General features: G+C 38.7%; 1 protein-coding gene across 1 annotated transcript in view; it reads right to left on the bottom strand.

The window, feature by feature from the left end:
* adamts3 (ADAM metallopeptidase with thrombospondin type 1 motif, 3) overlaps positions 1-19,606 on the bottom strand; it is a 214,831-nt gene that overhangs the window by 97,861 nt on the left and 97,364 nt on the right. The window contains exons 6-7 of the mRNA XM_074671066.1: positions 17,053-17,136; positions 12,374-12,530 (exon numbers count right to left, since the gene is read on the bottom strand). Coding sequence (XP_074527167.1) covers positions 12,374-12,530; positions 17,053-17,136 — 241 coding nt within the window. The remainder of the gene's footprint in view (positions 1-12,373; positions 12,531-17,052; positions 17,137-19,606) is intronic.

Here is a 19,606-nt window from a genome sequence, read left to right as displayed (position 1 = left end):
TTAACGATTGTAATCAGAAAATCATTTCTTTTTACATGAGAATGACAATGAAGGAGAAGTAAATTAAATTTCCTCAGAGCTTTCATCATCAGAGTCATCTTTTTGCTTGTCTCTCTGCTCCATGTTTGAGATAAAATTCAACCCGCCAAAGTGGCCAGTGGGAGCGGTGGTGTTACCAGCCACTGCCGAAATCCACCGACATTTGGCTGGTTGGCCGGTGTTAATGTCAAGCCCTGGATTCAACCCAACAGAAACATGAGCTGAGCACCGTAGCTAAAACTTGGTTTTCTGACTCTAGATCAGTGGATAGACCTCGCTGTCTTTCTCTGTATGGGCTTTGTGACGGCTCAAAGCCCATTGCTACACATATTACTTATTGTTTTAGTCAGTGTATCTGATTTCAGTGATATCACAAGCTAACAGCACTTATTCACCGGGACACCTGCTCTGTTCTCCTCTGGTTCTCCTACGATCGTTATTCTTCCTAATCCTGCCCATTTCCTGTTCTCCATCTTTTCTAACAGGCTCATAATTATAACCCTGAGGACCATCATATGGATAGGAGTAGAGATTTTCTTCCTCCTCATTGACAGGAGTGACAGTCTGATCCATGTTTATTAATGTTAGAAAAGGCAGGAGCAGCAGGGCACCCGATTGTGACGTAAGGATATAATCTTTAAGTTATTTTCCTATCAATTTCTTAACAGTTAACTTTAACCTGCAATATGCCCTTTAAACACAAAGTAAAAGGATAAGTTAAACATATTTTCTTAGTGGGACAATAATAACTGAGCTGATCTCCACTGTGCTAATGTCACAGCCTACCACAGAGTTCTGATTTTGGCTTCACCTTAGTACAAAGAAAGGGGGTGGATGCTTTCATAAATAAGCAACAGTTAATACACTGACATGTGACATGTACTTGTTACTATAATTCATGTAATACATACATAAAGTTCAGCCAACTGCACAAAAAAAGCAATCATATAAATATAGGAGATAGGAAAGGCACAGGTCTTTCAGCGAGGAAGGAAGTGTGTGTTTGTCAGCCTGGTGCTTATTAATAATGCCTGTAATTTACAGTCCCACTGTTTGTGTGTATTTCCTGCTACACTCGCATCTAATTCGGTTGCATCACTCCCTGCAAGAACATTGTTGACATTAATAACTGACTGTATTGAAGCTACAGATGGCAGCGCTGCTTAACCGTGCCAAGATAAGAATAAACATGAGTCTCCTTATTAAACTCTTGCTCTGCTGCTTAACAGATGGAAACAAACCTCCTGCAGCTGCAACACACTGGGCAGAGATAAACCTTGTTAGGCATCAAACTAAAAAATGTTGTTTGACAACACACACTGCCCAGGAAAGAAAGACACAAGGGAGTGCTGGTCTTGGCACAGCACAGTGCCACAAATAGGCCTCTGACCTGCCCTGGCTTTAAATGAGCTCACCTGTCATACTGAAATCCAAACCTCAAAATAAACCTGTTCTTTAACCAGTTCTCATCTAGAGAATCAGAATTAACCAGTTTCACTATGAAACACACTTTTGAATGTCACGGCTGACTTGATAAACGAGAATCCACTCCACATCATCGTTTCCATTGTACCTGCTATAAAGGTGCATGTACATTATGTTTGGCACAACTTGAAAAGAAACTGACACCTGTGTGGGCTTTACCCGTCATGTGACGCAGCAGCCTCAGCCTACTTTCTGTACCACCCTGCAGTCTGTCTGATTCCGATTTGTTTTCACTGTTTGCATCAACCTGGTGATGTCCATGTTTTACCAACATCAATCCAGCTCAGTGGAAAAGTTGCTGCTAATACTGATAAAAAGAAAAAGGAAAAAAAAAAAGATTACAAGGAGTGCGTTTTGTAAATGTCCGCTTTTCTTTCCTGTGCATCAAAGTCATATAAGACAGGGTGGCACTTCAAAGACTTCACTTCAAGACATTTGAGATGGAAGTTTTTCATTATAATAAGAGAGAATATACAGGCAGAAAAAAATCTGTATTGGTTTGTAGCAGTAAATGAATCGATGCTGACAATGCTCACTTTTTAAGAATCCTTCAGGGCTCCAAAAATTATGATTTTATTTATCTTTAAGTTTCAAACCTTTTTCACATTTTACTGGTATTTAAAAAAAAATGTTGAACTCCACTGCAAACACACAAACAAGAAGCTAGAACAAAATCTAAAAAGTGAACCTGGGGTGCCAGACTCAGTTACAGTAATCTAATCCTAATCAGTTTCCGGGAGCCCCCCGTTGTGGCTGCCCTGACAGCAGCTCTCTCTTCCTTGTCTGTTTCTTGTAATTTTTTCATCACTTTTCCGTCATCACTTTGTATGGTTCATTTGTTGGTCACGGAAGCCAAACTGAATTTGTTTACATGTGAAATAAGCTGTTAGCAGCCTTTAGCATGTCAATGCTAACTGGTGCAAGGCCTGATGATTTCCCACAAGGTGAGGAGAAGGAGTTGAGGACAAAGTGCTGGTTCTCAGGTGTGAGCTAAGAAGTGACGACATGGACCTGTCCTTCCATCCATCGTTATTGAAAATGTAAGATCTATCTCCAATAAGATGGACGAGCTAGCTGTGCTAACCCAGCAACAGAGGGAATACCAGAGGGCAGAGTAGCATTGTGCTATTCACAAGCATGGATAACGGAGCTAACATCAGACACCAACACCACATTGGAAGAGCTTCACCTGCTGTGAGCAGATAGGATCCAGGAGACAGAGACTGAACAGACTGCTGAAGAAGCTCAGTCCTGGACCCTTTGGAGGTGGAGGCTGGCTGAACTGGAAAATGATGGACAAGCTGTCATCATCTATTTTCTTATGGACCTTTTTGCACTTTCTATACACTTTCTTACTTTTGTTTTCTTGACTGCTGCTGTGACTCCAAGATTTACCCTCTGGAATAAATGAATGATTTTCTATTCTATTCTAATCATAGCTAACTTTGCAGGCCCTGGGCTCAACCAACCTTCGACATTTGCTGAATGTGATCCTTAACTTTCTCCTCTTCTCCTCCAGCTGTCAGCTTATTTATTAGCTTAAAAACTAACTTTTAAAGCACACACTTTAAATACACCATCCCATAAAACCCTGCACTCATACAGTGATCATGTCCAAATTCCCTCTTTCACTTGCTCAAACACTTTTGGTGCTCCCCAGAGGAACCTTATGGACCCTTCATGCGTAATATGACTTTCATATGGTTTAATTTGATCAGGGATTTAGGGACAGTCATGTTGTTCACTTTGTTTTTACAGTTTGGGTACAGCTGCCTTAATTTAACCTGATGGCCCATTCATTGTTTCTAAAAAAAAAAAATACAGCAGCATACAGAAAGCAACCTGGCATCTTTTTAAAGCCAGCAAGACACCTTTCTGAACAAGCATTGGACTTCCTGCTTCAATTAGAATCTCCAAAGCTTGACATTCATCAGTCTGATGTACGTGATAACCTGAATCAGACTGTTTTCATCTCAGTTTTCATGCTATGTGTCATCAACAATATGTGAGTTTAACCTCAGAGGTCAGTTCACAAATGTATTACTTTGGTTCTGCTTCACAAAAGTAGACATTAAGACACAGTAATCAGGAGATTAAAGAACAGCAGAGGACGGGTGTGAGTGGGCATTCATGAACCAAATCGTAAAGGACAGCAGCTGGGGTCTAAATGAAACACTGTTCAGGACGTTAGATAAGCCAGAACATTACAAAGATGTGTGTCTGGGTTGTCACTGTTCAGTAAACACTGATAATTCCAAAGAACATCTTAAAACCTCCAGACATCAGTGTGATGCAGGAACAAAAACCTCCTGTGGGCCAGCCTGATCATGTGGTGTAACAGACAACGGATGGACTGAGTGGGGCTGTCTCCAACACAGTGCTTCAGGGAGAAACATCTTGTCTTGAATACGTAACTAAAAAGTTGCAGAGCAGAAAAGAGTTCATCCAAGGAGACATCATCACTGGCAGAGAGGAAACCAGTGCAGATAAACTGTGGACAGCATGCTGCCACAGAGATGTACTTACAGGCCACGCTAGCAAAAAGAGGTAGATACAATAAAATGTTCCTGTCACAAAAGATTTCCTGAAGCAGTGAAAAGGAATCTGAGGTATCCATGGAGCAGGTAAACTTTTCTTTTTCTTCCATTTTCTTTCAATGTTGTTTCTATTTTGAGACTCAAATCTTTGATTTATGAAGTTACCTAATTTCAGATTTTGTAAAATGATTACCATAGTGTGGTCCTGGGTTTGTGAGAGGTCAATGAGGAGGTTAGCAAAGGGTCAGTTATGATAGTTTCATCTTTCAGGTTTCTTTAAAATCTCTGCACGGCAAAAACTGAAATCTTATGAAGTATTTTTGTCTAATTTTAAGTAAAAACTGTCTTAATGTGCGTAATTTGAGCCACATTTAACTTCTCAGTCCAGAAAATGTCCTTTTTCAAGTTGGTAAAGACACAAATGAGGTCTGAATTGCTGGTGACAAGTTAAAAAGATCTGGCAATAAGTCGAGAAAATTTTGCGAGAAAATTTGGTTGAAACTACAATAAGTCTTAATACAAGTAACTCTTGTTTCATTGGCAGATTTTTTTTACTTGTTTCAAGCAATTCAGACCTCATTTTTGCCTTTAAATAACTTCAAACAAGACTTTTTCCTAGACTAGTCAGGTGAATGTGGCTCATATTAAGTCTAAAAAGACATTTTCTACTGAGAATAAGACAAAATTACTCGATAAGATTTTAGTTTCTTGCAGTTTGAATGGGATAAATTTGCTCAAGCATTCATTCATGTCTCATTATGAAAAGACCACAGATGGATGTCTGCGGTATAGTAATAAAAACATTAATAATAATTTTGTTTCTACTTCTGCACTTAAAAAAGTTTGCAACCATATAGTTGGGGAGAAACTATGTGCTGCAAAATCCTTACAATTTCATTCTGCAAAAAGATAATCTGACTTATCTTTACTTCTAAAAGCTGAAGCCTCTGCTTGTGTGTACTGTCTGCAGATTAAACAGACATCATACTACCACGTTAAAGCTTCTTGGCAGCCACAGTCCTGCCAAATACTTCTCTTCACATTCTTCGAACTGACTCTGACTGAACCAAAGAGCCAAATGTTTTCTCATATAGCTCGTCTTTTGTCCTGATGACTCATCCCAAACCGTTTAATGTCTATCCAATCCCTGCAAGTGCTCCAAAGTCCTGTCATCTCCTGTCATCAGCACTGAAGATTAATACAGCCTGACGTGTGGAACCGTTTTATACCCAGAATTTCTCCATACACTTGAAAACTACATGGGCAAGATTTCTGATACACAGAAATTATACATTTTCTAATAGGAATCTATTTTTCTAACTTGACAGCGTGATTCATAACAATTTTGTTTATGTTTTCTTTTCCATTTTCATAAATATTTTCTGCCATGTTAGAAGTTTTTTTTTTTTGTAATTAAGTGATACCTCTAGACAATATTTTCAAAAAAGGTTTGATTTGATTTAGATAGTTGGGATTTTTTGTGATGTTGGAGCTCTTTTAGGTATCAATCACTTCATTGCAACAGTCACAGTAGAAATGGTCTTACTTGGTAACTACCGCAGAGCTTCCTTCATTGGGGGTCCTGACTCTCAGCTCTAGGCCTAGTTGGATTCAATATAAGTCCAATCCAGCCGTTACCTTACTGCTTTTTCTTTTTAGGGGTCACAGGGGGTCAGAGCCTATCACAGCTGTCTTTGGACACAAAGTGTGGTGCAACCTGAACAGGTCACCAGCTGATCACAGAGCTAACATGTAGAGACAGAGATCTTTTCAAACACACAATTTCACCTACAGGCATCTAATAGTGACAAAGAACCTGATGAGCAGGTTTTTGGACTGCAGGGGAAACAGGAGCTCCACACAGAACGACACGTTTGCCCAGAGAATCAATTCAAGAATTTTCTTACTGTGAGACAACAGCACTTAGCACTGCAACACTGTGCAGCCCCAATCCAATCCAATCCAAGTCAATCCAATCCAATCCAATCCAATCCAATCCAATCCAATCCAATCTAATTTAACTCAACTCAGTCCAATTCAACTCAATACAAATGAATCCAATCCAAGTCAATCCAATCCATCCCATTTAATCTAATCGAATCCAATCCAAATCAGATCAGATCAAATTTGACCAAATTCAAGCCGATCTCATTTAACCATTTCCAATCAAACCTGACTAAATCCATTCACAATTTCAATCCCTTCCATTCCAGTCTAGTCCAAATTTCCTCCAAGCCAGGCCAACAGGAGAAGATAACACAGAACATTGATGGCCTGGTTATTTTGGGACCAGAGGCTGAGGAGACGGTTAAACCTTGTACAGGGTTCCTACAGCTCAAGGCAAGTTAGATTTAAGACTTTTTAAGACTTTTTTAATGACGTTGGAAATCAAATTTAAGAACAATTCAGTTACGAACCACAATTGAAACAAACAAAACTAACAAACAAAGACACCATATGAATTACCTGGGTTAGAGGCAATTTTAACATAATGTTAATTTTACATAAAACATAACTTTTTTACCTTTTTTAACACCACTTTTTTACAACTTTGTGCCTATTTTGCTCCCATTCATCTTGTTTGGTCACTGTCACAACCATTTTTGGATTTTTTAAATGGTTTTTGAAATTTAATTTCAAATGTAATTCCCAATTTTGCTGCCATAATCAATTTCCCTAAGCCACTTTTGGATTGTTTTGCCAATTTTTCCTCATTTTTTCTCTCTCCAGGCACCCTAGGCAAAACCAAGACATGCGTCTGCTTTAAAAGTTCATGGTGCAACCACATCACTGTTTTGTTAGTTCCGCTATTGTGATTACACAATATTGCCACGAGAATAAATTGGGAAATTATTTTAAAAAATAGATAAATGTTACTGAATATTTTTTTTACTTCAAACTAACATAAATCTTACCAATGTGTTCAAATTTTTAAGACTTTTGAAATTTGGATTTAAGACTTTTTAATGCAAATTCAGGCCTTATTTTTAGAATTATAAATTCAATGCCTTTTAAGACTTTTTAAGGACCCGCGGGAACCCTGTTGTAGGTGGGGCTGAACGATATGGCCAAAATCCAATATCTCCGTATTTGTAGTCTATATCTTGATACACAATATATATCTCGATATTCTGATTTCTCCTCTAAATCACTATGTTAACGTTAAATCCAACCCTTTGATGCATAAAATGACACTAGTATAATGATTCAAGCAGACCTTTTAGTTGGACTTTTGGAATTTGAATGCAAAAAGGGGAAATCTCAATCGGGTAAAGTTTAGCTAACATTTCAGTTACATATTTTTAGTTCCAGGAAAATAATTCATTCAGATTCATTGAACTGGCTGATTACATATTATTATATCATATTATACTTTCAAAATATCATGAACTAAAGTTAGAGATAATATTACTTTCATTTCCATAAAACAACTACCTGGATAATGTTGGTCATGCTGAAAGGACTCTAGTGACTTCTGTCTTTGAGCCTGGGGTCTGGTTGAACTGTATTACATTTGGGTTTGTTTTCTGATAATATCCCAGCTTGCAGTATTTTGGTATTCAGCTGTTAAATAGCATTAAACTCATCTGCTGTCATGTTACTAGCAGTGCCAGCTGACTGAACAGCACTCAGGGGGGCCCTACTTGTAGGCTATAGCTCTTGTTGCAGCAGTTGCTGGTATGACTCTCAGTTGTTGAGTAGCTATGGAAACTCTTCAGTGTCTCCTCATCTTTAGCCAAGGAAAGGTGCGAGTAGCCAAAAAGTCTTTAAACCTCTCACTCATTGACCAAAGATAAACAAATGTTTCTTAAAGGCTAGAGACAAAGACTTTGGTTGGTTTATCTCACTCTTAAGATGTGTCTGTTTTAAACGGGTAAGCTCCAGAAAATGCAGAAGCAAAACCTACAGTTCAGGGTAATGTCACAGGAATTGGTCTATTAGTCTCTGTTATTGTTGATGAATTGGACTACCTGTTCACAGAAAACAAAGCGTTTTCTTTCCATCTTCCCCATCAACGACTTCTATAAACCAATGATTACCTGTCCTCTGAGGGTCAGGTGAAATCTGGTCGAGTGCTTGTTTACTTCATCCCATGAAGATTATACAATTCCAAAACATGTCACACTCGTATAGAGGAGATGGATGCCATCTTGCTTTACAGCATGGCCCGGGTTCATCAAAATCTAATAATGATTCACGGGAAGACTGCAGAGAGGTGATTGTTTGATGTGTTCTCCAAGCATAATTGAAACTATCCTGTTTTTGATTCGCTGACTCCTACAGGAAGCCATGAGGCCAATTATGTCTCAATATTTCTTGGGGGAAAACAGACCAAAATGACTGCAAAACAAACAACAAAAAATACAGCAAATATTGATTTACCCCTCCCCATAGATGCCTGCTCTGAAATGATGAAACAGTTTCCTGGAGTCTACTTATCATTAAACAAATCTGAAATACAAATGACCTAAAAGAACATGAGGTAATAAATAACAGCAATTCAACAATTAATTTCTCCCTCTTCTATTGAGCTCTAGCTGTTAGCACGGATGGAAACATTTATCTTCTCTCCGGTGTCTGGAAACATGGAGAGAAGCTTCAAAGAGGTTCACTGCTGCACAGAAATAAAAGAGCGGCAGGGGAGAAAGACGAAAAACTTTTTCGTACGTGTCATCAGCTCTGTATCCATGGAAGAAATATTTAGAGTGAACTCAACAGCTAGCACAAAAAAACAGCTTCCTTCATCTTCAAAACAGCTGGTGAGCAAACATTCACAGCGTGATCCATGATGAAGTGGAATAACTAACACATTAAACACTTCAGAAGGGCTTTGGATTTTGGTTCCAAAATGTCTTCATTTCAGCTCAGATCTTTAGATTTATCAAAGCAAGGGAAGTTAAAAGAATGAGGCAGCTCTGCTGGATTACTATATACAGTAGAAAGCAGTGAAGCATCTTTTCTGTAAATATAGGAGCAGAATAATGGACGTCATCACTGATGTAGAGTGTTCTGTGGTGTGAAAAACCGACTTGGCACATCTTTAATGGATGTCGAGTACCCAGTTCAAGAGGCTGTAAAAGCACTAGAAACTGAAAGCGCCTCTGGGGACAATTTTGTCTTTGAATACGTTTTAAAAAAGTTTTTAAAGAAAGGTGATAATGAACTATAATTCTGCTCCCCCTGCTTCTACACAAGGAAATTTCATTTTTCAGTCTCTTGAAGCGCATCTGAGTTTGATTCAAGCAGCTAAAATGTTCATTAATAGTCTTCTTTTTAATCTCAGAATAAGAAGATTTAGAGCAAATTGAAAACAAAATCGATCAAGTAGTTTCCTTTTTCAAAACTTTCCTTTTTTTGTAAGATTTTTCTTTCACTATTACTTCTTAGTAATTTGAAATGAAGCAGCACCCTCTCATCTTAAAATGCACCGCAAAATATGAAACCCTACAAAGTGTTTTTGTGTCATTTTCAGTAAAAAATGTCTTTTTCTACTTTATATGAGCCACATTCACCTGAACAGTCCAGAAAAGTGTCTTTTTGCAAGTTATTTAGAGACAAAAATGAGGTCTGATATGCTTATAATGAGTAAAGAAAATCTGCCACATCTCTCTTAGCCTTCTGGTGGATTTTTTTTTTTTACTTGTTACAAGCAATTCAGGTGTCATTTTTGTTTTTGAATCAAGACACTTTTCTGGACTGATCAAGTGAATTTGGCTCATATTAAGTCTGAAAAGACATTTTACACTGAAATTAGACAAAAACACTTGGTAAGATATCAGTTTTTGGCAGCGTGTGACACTAACGAGGAGGTGAAACAAAACTGCAGTTCCACAAGTGTCCCCTTGAGGCAGACCTATCATGCATATTTACAGCGAAATAATCATGTTTAAAGTCAGGTTTGAAGAAATATTTTGGCATGAGTGGCTCATTCTCCATCCACACACACTGTATGGAGTGATCTTAAAAAGTTGTGACTGGCCTCATAGACGCACAAACTGCCGGCTCAGTTGATAGAAACTACAGATGCTGTGATTCGATAATAAACTCATTCCTCTGTGTATGACTGTTCAGCAGATCCTCCATGTGAAGATCAAATCAGAAAACGATTGTGTCTTCAGGCTTTTGCAAAGTGCAGAAGTCACCAGCTGATCTTCTATTTTTCACACATGATTTATTTCCCTGGTGTGCGTTGTAAAACAGATGCATATCTCGCCTTACATTAGAATACAAACATATGATGACCTTCTTCTATCTTTGCTAGACCTCAAGGAGAGAAAATATCTCGTGGTTCCAAACATTAACTCTGTGTTTACTCCTTTACACTAAAAAGCAAGAGAAAGAAGTCAGTGCAACAATGTTAACACTGAACACAGTAGCAGACAGTTTCAATGGGAAGCGTTCTTTGATAGAACAGCAGCACAGAACACTTTACATTAACATCCATAGTTTCTCCATGTTCAGCTTCTTTTGGCCTCACAGTCTTTACAAAAATGATTCCCAGAAAACTTGAGCTAATCATGACAAACCCATTAACACTCTCTGCTATAGGGGTGTGCCATATTATACTGTCTACGATAATACCAGGATAATTTTTCTGATGATGTAAATTTGTCATTTCGCGATATTTACAGTGCAGAGCTGCAATGACGTATGATGCTGCTCTCTGCTGTGTACAACAATGGCCGAGAGTGCAACAAGCATGGTAGCATCAACTTCGTCCTCACATGAGGATTTAGAGCCTGAAAGAGGAGCTACCTCAGTGATGTGGAGGTGGTTTGGCTGACCAAAGATCAGACATGCAGCAAAACACATTAAATGCTAAATGTGCAGGAGAACTGTTAATGCGGAGGGTGGCAACACCACAAACAAATGTTCCACCACCTGAAGATGAAACACACAGCCAAGTACAACCAGGCTACGAAGACATGTGAGGAGGGCGTGAAAGCTACGTTATTATTGGTGGGGTTTTTTGCCTCTACGACGGACGTATGGTTGAGCCGAACATCTTCTCTGGAGTGCCGTGCAGCACAGCACCGTGCAGCACTCATAGCAGCTGGATACACAAGAACACAAGATCACAGGAGAACCACATGTTCCTGCAGGAATCCCTCCTATGACAACGTACTTTCATGGTAATTAATTAGCATGTTAAGCTCATCTGGACCTCCTAAAACTTCAGCACCTTCAGTCCATGCCTTCTCCTTTCTGTTGGTGTCCTTATAGAAAGAATGTGTCATGTTTTAGAGAGTGAAGTTTTTCACCTGCAAGATTAACTTTTCCTCCTCCAAAACATCAGATTTCCTCTGGATCTGACCTACTTACCTTGTTTACATTTCAAGCTTGTGTAATAGTAGTAGTAAGTGATTGGAAAAGTGGCTTTCATACTGTGTGTGCAATAAAAATGCTCATATCCAGAAGCAGCAACTACTTATTATAAGTTGTTTACCCCCCCTCATGTCGTCATAAATATCATTATCGCAAATTTCCTTAGAATATCGTGAAATAATTTTGAGGCTATATTGCCCACCCCTACTCTGCTATCACCTCCCTCTGTGCAAAACAACCCTACATTACTGACAAAGTGTTGCTTTTGTCATACAGAGCTGCAACAGCAGTAATCTTCCAGTGTTTACGAAAACATAAATACACTTGAAATGATAGGATTTGATGTTCCCTGCTGGAATCTCATCACTTCATCCACACTGCTGGCAAGAAATTAAAGCATTAGCAAACAAAGCTCACATCTGGATGAAAAACAACAGCATAAAGAGGCAGAAAGAATAGGTGTAGAGAGAGTTGGATGGGCTGTAAATGAGTCTAACAGTTTGTTGGTCCCATTGTCTCAGCGCAGCAGATGAGGAGAAAATAAGAACCACAGCAGCAGAAGTCAAAGGCAGATGGTGTAAATTGCCCTGAGCCTCCTGCTTGGGTCTAACATTCAGAGGATGATGAATAATTCTGGTGTTGGTCTTGGTGGACGGGTCGTGTTATTTTTGTTTGATCTGGGTGACAGAGGATTTCTGATTATTCTGTGCCTTTGTTCAACGCTTGAAAAACATATTTGCATAACAGCCTAACTTTTAAAATCAAGGTAAGACGAGACATCCCTTGAAATTAATCAAAGCCAGACTAAACCTTTAAGGAAGTCAGGAAGGATCACCCTGATGAGCAAAGAACACATTTAAAAAAAAAAAAAAAAGGTTTTATGATGTGATTTGTCAGTGAGAGTTTCCAGGTGGGTGGAAACGCTTTTAGCTAGTGTGTGTGTGTTTTCTTATTTGAGATGTATTGCTGTGTCCGCCAGGCCTTACCCTGCATCCCCGTGGGACCGAAGCCTTGGCGAGTGAGGAAGATTGCGTGGTCGTGGTGCTCTGCGTGCTCAGGGTCGCCTTTCTGCTGCACAAACGCCCACCGGCACACATTCTCCAGGCTGCGAGATGGGTTGCCTCTCTCGATGAGGCTGATGGACTGACAGAGAGAGAAAATGCTTACTACTCGACCTCGGCCCTGTAAATGGGAATGCTAGCATTGTGTCAGCAGCACAAAATTGCACATTTTGCTTATCTTGACACATCAGTATACAAACTGATAAGCTTGGCTGGAGAAACATTCACCTCCATGATGCTGGCACTGATTTCCCTGCATGCTTTGTGATTATATATGCATGCACTCTTACATAGGGTGTTATGGAGGGTAAGAGAGGCTGACCCCTGCAATCTGCATACATTTCTGTCTCTATTTAGCATCTCTAATCTTTTATTTATCGCTCTGGATGTGTTACAATAATGCTTCTTGAGGCTGAAATGGCCATTTATCTAGAGTACTTGCATATATCTGTGTGATGGAAATGACATTATGAGGACAATAACAACCTTTAAAAGATGACAGGTTTGCCCTGAACATTCTCATAATTCTTATTTTGCATATGCATGATGACAGGTTACATCATAACACTAATTTAATCATGACAGCCTTTAGATTCGAGGCATTGTTTGGACCAGGAGGTGTTCTGTTTCTATGCTCTGAGGTGACATTTTTAAGATAAATGCAGAAATGTTTTCAAGCTTCTGTTTGTTTCTTTGCTGCTCCTTGATGGCATGTTTTTACCTTGTCTCTCCCTTGAACCCTTTATTTTTACCTCAAAGCCGCAAAGCAAACAGATTGCAGAGATTCTTTCACTGTTGGATGGTTGGATGACTCACTGCTGCACACCTTTTTAGAAGTTCTCTCCAAAGTTTCTGTTTTATTGATGACTTCTGGAGCTTCTGGAGCATTCAGACCACATTTATAGGGAATTATACAAACTGATTCCTTAATGAGTACAACAAATACTTTCTACAAACTCTTACACTTTACAATTCTTCACAATATTCTGGCGAGGTGTGTGCATTTAGTCAACTAAAAATATTACAAACACCATCACTGGTCAGAATCTGAATTATTTTCCTCAGAGGCTTTTGTGCTTGGCTTGGAAATACTTGGAGAAAATAGCATCACATATTTTCTGAGTATTTGTGTTTCTATCCTTTGTATCTTCCTACTCTTTTTCTAAACATTTACAGAGGGATTATCAGTTTATGTCATCATAAAGATGCGCACAAAGGTAATGACTGCAAAGGTAATGTTTTGGAGTTAATAGCGACCATGCTTACTTGTGACTCTTAGGGTGTTTTCACACCTACAGTGTTAGGTCGACCCAAATTTAGATCGACCTATATTTGGTCCCGTTTGGGTTGGTGTGAAACCAAAATCGGACTCTGGTGCGCACCAAACTGGTGCGGCCAGAGGAGGTGATCTCGGTTCGGCTCTGGCCGCACATTAGAGGGCTCCCGTGGAGTTTTGTTTGTGATGCAGGACAGCTGTGCACTCCAACATCCTTAACTACCCTTATATAGCTACTCATCTAAAAAACAGAGCTCTCCCCTGACTCCTCACGTCAAAAACACATCGTTTTATATGGCCTATCATACAACAGGCATTGATTACCTTGTCGGTCGTCTGTATCTGTGTCTGATCAGGATCTTACGGTACATGGTAAGAATCATTATTTCTGAATTTCCCCTCGGGGATAAAAAAAAAAAAGTATTTTCTATTTCATTCTACTCAATTAATCTTCGCCTTCTCCAGAATCGGGCAGATATTTCCATTTGGCGTCTCCAGTGCATCTGTATGCTTTTTTCAAGCCGCAGCTGCGCTTCATTTTCAAACACTATCGTTTGCAGATGGTTATACACACAAACAATATAGAAATGAATTCAAGCACTATAAAAACTCGGCATAGGCCTATTTGACTCTCCATCATCTCTGATTTAAGCAAACAGTTCTCCCGGCGCTTCCAGCTCCCAACTGAAAGTACGCTGCACGTGCTCTTGCCGTTGTCGTCGTGGAAACATGACGCTCTCAAAATACTGCGGCGTTTGGTCCCGAGTGACAAAAAGCAGATTTGAAAGGAACCACACCAACTGCAAAATGACAACAAAGTATTAATCTAATATTCCAAGCCGCACCAGGGTGCGCATTATCAGGTGTGAAAACACCATTAGCCAAGGGGCAACATGCGGTCTGTAAAAATGAAGCCTATGCAGAAGTGCTAAATGTTGCTGCTCATTGAGAATCCACTTGAGGCTGGCTGCAGAAAGACCATTAAAAAACATATTTACAGCCTGGTTCAAAAAGTGGCTTGGGTCTAAGACACAGATTTTACTATCCGCACACACTGTACGGTGAGTGAATTTTTTCTAACTTGGCAGTTTAGATGTTATTAGGATCGTTTGATTGTCAAATCAGAGACACAGTTAAGGTCACGTGACTAACAAGTACCCTGAAGCTGTTCCAAAGGAAACTCACTACCGGCGTCATATCAAATCCACACTGGGGATTGGCTTTTTTTCAAGTGTCAGGAACAGACGGATGACGTTGTGGTGGCTACGTCCATGTTTTATACAGTCTGCTCTAATCCGAAGGTATCAGTGATTAACTTCAGAGAGTCACCAGTTAACATGGTCACACTTTACACTGTGATACCAGCGACGTCTACAGCTGTAATTAAATGTGTCTTTTTTCTCCAACCTCAGTTAAATCAGGATTGACTGCAAACAAGCAATATTAACTGCTGATATTCAAAATACAAATTTGGCTTTGCTTATTTAATGAAAAAGTTGGTTTGGGGCTGAGGTTATGACCAAACATGGACTCAGTATAGACAAGTAAATAATAAGTGAAGCTATAATTATGATAAACAAAAACAAATTTTATGACCAAAGTGAAATTATGGGAATGTAAAAAAATTATCAACCAGTCTATTTACACTGAAATACACAACTATAATATTCTGATCTTGTGCAGTTCTCTAGACATACTTTTTTTAATCATGAACCTGGTCTCAGACTCAGCAGTCTGTGTGCTCTTTTTGGTTTGGGAGGGTTTCTGATTTATCGACACATGTTTACGTCCTGGTCTGTCACAGTCTGGAAAGTGTCCATGGATAATGCAGTCATGAGCATCGAGTGACAGTTGTGTGTTTAAATTCCTCTCTGGGTACACGCTGGACTTCTCCTTTAAAAACGCCTGTCCACCAAATATCTGAACACATGGTCTCTCTTATCCACTCACTGCTATTTCAAAAACCTGCACATTTGTACACTTTTCTACCTGCTTTAGAACAGTAGGTTTCACAGCGCCGTCCCAAAGCAAAGACAGGTGGAGCAACAGGTGGACTGCAACACGACTAGCATTAACATTTACAGCTTAGGAAAGATTTTCTGTCTGTTATATTCTTTTTCTCCATTCCCTCAAAGGTCAGCACTGTCAAGACCATTTGCTTTAGGATTTGCTGCTTGGGTGACTGAGGCCATTTCAAGACAGCTGATTGATTATGCTTCAAAATTCTTCAGGATTAAGTGTTGGTGTGACACAGGGTACAACCAATCCATAAAACACTGTGGATTGCTTTTAACCTACTTATTGATGGTGTGTGATTTCTCCTTGTAGATTGACTCTTCTTCTTGTTTCAGTTTGTGATTAATTCTGTGTAATACAAGAAGAGTATGGGCTGGTGCAGAACGATTTGAAACCGTCAGATGTCATTTCACTTAAGGCTTCTGGCTCCTTCTTGTGTTGGAGACAACTTGAGACCATTGATCAGAGTCAAGTGTTGGGAACTTCTGCAATTTATCTTAACTATTTTTCACCGTTGCAACTTTTTGTTATTAACTTAATGTTTGCTTTTTGATTGAGCTGTACTTATTGTGTCACCTGCCTCTGATCTTTTACCCGGTCATTCATATAAAAGAGATCTTAATGTCAACAATTGAAAGATGCAAGACATCTAAATTCAGTCTGCAGAAAAACCTTTTTCTATTTTGTTGCATACTTTTTTAATTTTTATTATAAAGGGTAATTCTTTAGTGAGTCCTTGTAAATATATATACATATATATATATGTATATATATATATATATATATATATATATATATATATATATATATATATATATATATATATATATATATACATATATATATATATATATATATATATATATATATATATATATATATATATATATATATATATATATATATATATATATATTGTGTGTACTATACTCAAATTTACAATCTCCACTTAATTTATCATCTGCAAAAATGCAGAGACACATAAAAACAATCTATTTTTATAACTGTTAATTAATCCAGGCAGTAAGGGATTAACTTTGTGCGGCGATAATCTCAATTTAAATTGTGGATTGTGAATAGGAAAATATACAAAAGTGAGGCTGTTTCTCTTGAAAAATCCCCACAGGGTCTTTTACAAAAAACAAAATGGAAAAAACCCCAAAACATTAGTTTTATTCTACAGAAACATGATTGTCCTGTCATGATGACTTTTGGGGCACTGAGACATTGGCACATAATGTGATTATACAGAAGGCAAAGCTGTTGTTTGTTTGATCTGAAAAAGTAATCAGACAGAAGTGGATCAACTCACCTTAGCATACCCAAGCATGATCATCCTCACCAGCACCACATTGATGTGCACTCCCAGTGACTCATCGTGGTAGATCTCGTTGACCTGTGAAGAAAGAGAAAGAGGATTCTAAGCACACAACTTTCGAAAAAAATGACATTTCCTGAATGGCATCTGCGTCACTGACACGTTACACCCCCATCCATTCTCGGCTTCTGCATTTCCGATCGTCAGAGGAGGCGGGTGGAGGAAACAACCCATTTTTTAAGAAACACTCCATGAATGAGTAATCACCGACCTGTCAGCACACTGCTCTGAGGCTTTGTGAGAGACGCAGCATGAGCATCCTATCGTCTTGATGATGTTTCCCAGCATGAACCAATCATCACATCAGGAAAACAAGAATCTTCAGCAGTATTTAAATAACACCGTTAAAAACATGAGCAGAATTTTAGAGAAAAGGAGCCTCTGTTTTAATATGCATGTATGTATCTCCACCAACACAGAAGCATACTGCCGGGGCGTTGACAGTAATACTCGAGCCCATGAAAAGAGATCACAATCACCGCCAACATCACCCACTGACATGCACGCTGTATGAACACCTCTATCAGGCTTATATCAATAATTACATCCAAGAAGCATGACACTCGCTCTGCAACATCTGCAGCCATACATACATACATCTGAGGGAGGGTAAAGAAGAGTAAACACTTCATTTTATAGCAGCAACAAAATTCAAAGACTGCTTCAAACACACTGCTGAACTTCTCTGACGTTACTTCCCTGACATCCTTGACTTGAAAGAAAGTTTTCACAGTCAATTTATTTAGTTTGTTGCTGACAAAATACCTTAACAAGTGAAGAAAAAACATAAAAACTTGAACCTGCAGCTTGGATTAACAAACAAAAGGAACTCTTCAAGCTGTGTTAAAAACGCATGTTGTATTCATGCAGTGTCCTTGATTCAGAAGAAAAGAGAGAGGCCTTGGAGAAAGAATTAAATATTTGCCCTAAAAGGGTAAAGAATCGTGTTCATCTATTTGGTCAATACTTCAATGTTAGAAATTCAAAGCTTGATTTTTAGAACAAGGCGACGGCTGCTTCCTTTACTCTGTTTTCAGTCATGTCTCTATGTACAAGCTGCTCTAAATTATTCGCCCCTACAGGGAGTCATAGAGTTGAATTGATCTGAATTAAGTCAAATTAAATCAGCATTCCAATAAAATTAGCGCTTTTTAGTTAACTGTCCCATTTTTACCCCTATAAGAACAAATAAATGCTGTATGTATAGGTTCTAACACTACTGCATTTAAAAATTGCTGCTGTTTAAAATTGTATTTGGATCTTAAGATTTATTTTTCTTTGTTCTACCTTTGTGTTTTATTTTCATATAATGTCTGTGTCTCTGTTGTCTCTCGAACTTCACTCTGTATTAAATTTTCCATTACATCCTCTACTGTGTGCAGGGTTTCTTTTCCTGAGTTATTCTGTTTTCTTGTTCTCAGTAAAAAAAAAATCTTATCAGCTCTTCTTTTAAATGTTCCGTATAAAAAAAATGTTTCTTACAATTCTGTGCACAAAATATCCCTTGCATTCTTTCTTTTGCAGCAAAGAGATACCGTTTCTTGCTTTTTCTCATATGTCTTCAATTTTTAAAGACTTTATCCAGGAGATTTTGTTCAGGGAGCTGCTGCGAAGTTAAGTAATGGGTTTTCTTCATTTCATTTTAACTTTTGCCTGCTTGACCTTATCAGTCATACTTTCTCTTTTGTGTTCCGTAGGGTGTTTTTCAACCAGGTCTCTGAAGGTCCAGGAACTTTTAGGTCCTGGTACAAAAAAAATCCAGGAACTACCTGGTTCCTGTGGCCCAGTGTTTGTTCCACCATGGACCAAAGACCTGGCACTCATACCAGTAACATGGTAAAATAAAATGAAGTAGTTGCAATCCACCACCAGACCAGAAAAGAGAGGTAAGTCAATATAAAGGCTATTAAACTGTTAGCGAGGAGGAGATTCAGCCTGTGCTTTGTTTCATCGAAGGTGTATTTGTTGAAACCACTGACTGTATATAGAGTGGAACGCATGGCTCAGTCATTTGTCATTGAACGGTTTAAAGCCAAAATACCCCCGTCACAGGCGCCACAATTGGCATCCATTGTGCAGCCAGAGTCTGCGCAGTAGAGGCTGTAAGAAAATCTGAGTGGAGCAGGGTGACAAGAATAATATTTTTTTCTTTCAAGAGTCTAAAAAAATGCACAAAAACGGCAGCTGTCAATCATTGTTAAATGTGACGTAAAGCCTTGTTTTTAACCTCTTACAAGTAATGAAAACAAAACTCTTCAGAAAAAAAGAGACAGCCAAATGATATCTTTAAATCACCACAACAATCGGACGTAAGAAACATTTCTTCGAGGTATGTTAATTTTTTTAAGTTTGTCCACAGCCCATTTGGAATGACTGGGGAGATGGATTTTTTTATCTATACTGCAGCCAGCCACCAGGGGGAGCAGTTTTTGTGGCGACCTCACTTTGTGCAAGATGATGTCCATTTTTTCAACAGTATATGGTCAAA

This window comes from Halichoeres trimaculatus, unplaced genomic scaffold (assembly GCF_033239565.1).
Source record: "Halichoeres trimaculatus isolate MK-OKI-2021-1 unplaced genomic scaffold, fHalTri1.1 fHalTri1_scaffold_5, whole genome shotgun sequence".
NCBI lineage: Eukaryota > Metazoa > Chordata > Actinopteri > Labriformes > Labridae > Halichoeres > Halichoeres trimaculatus.
The sequence above is the reverse complement of the archived record's forward strand: the minus strand, read 5'-3'. Positions and strand labels throughout refer to the sequence as shown.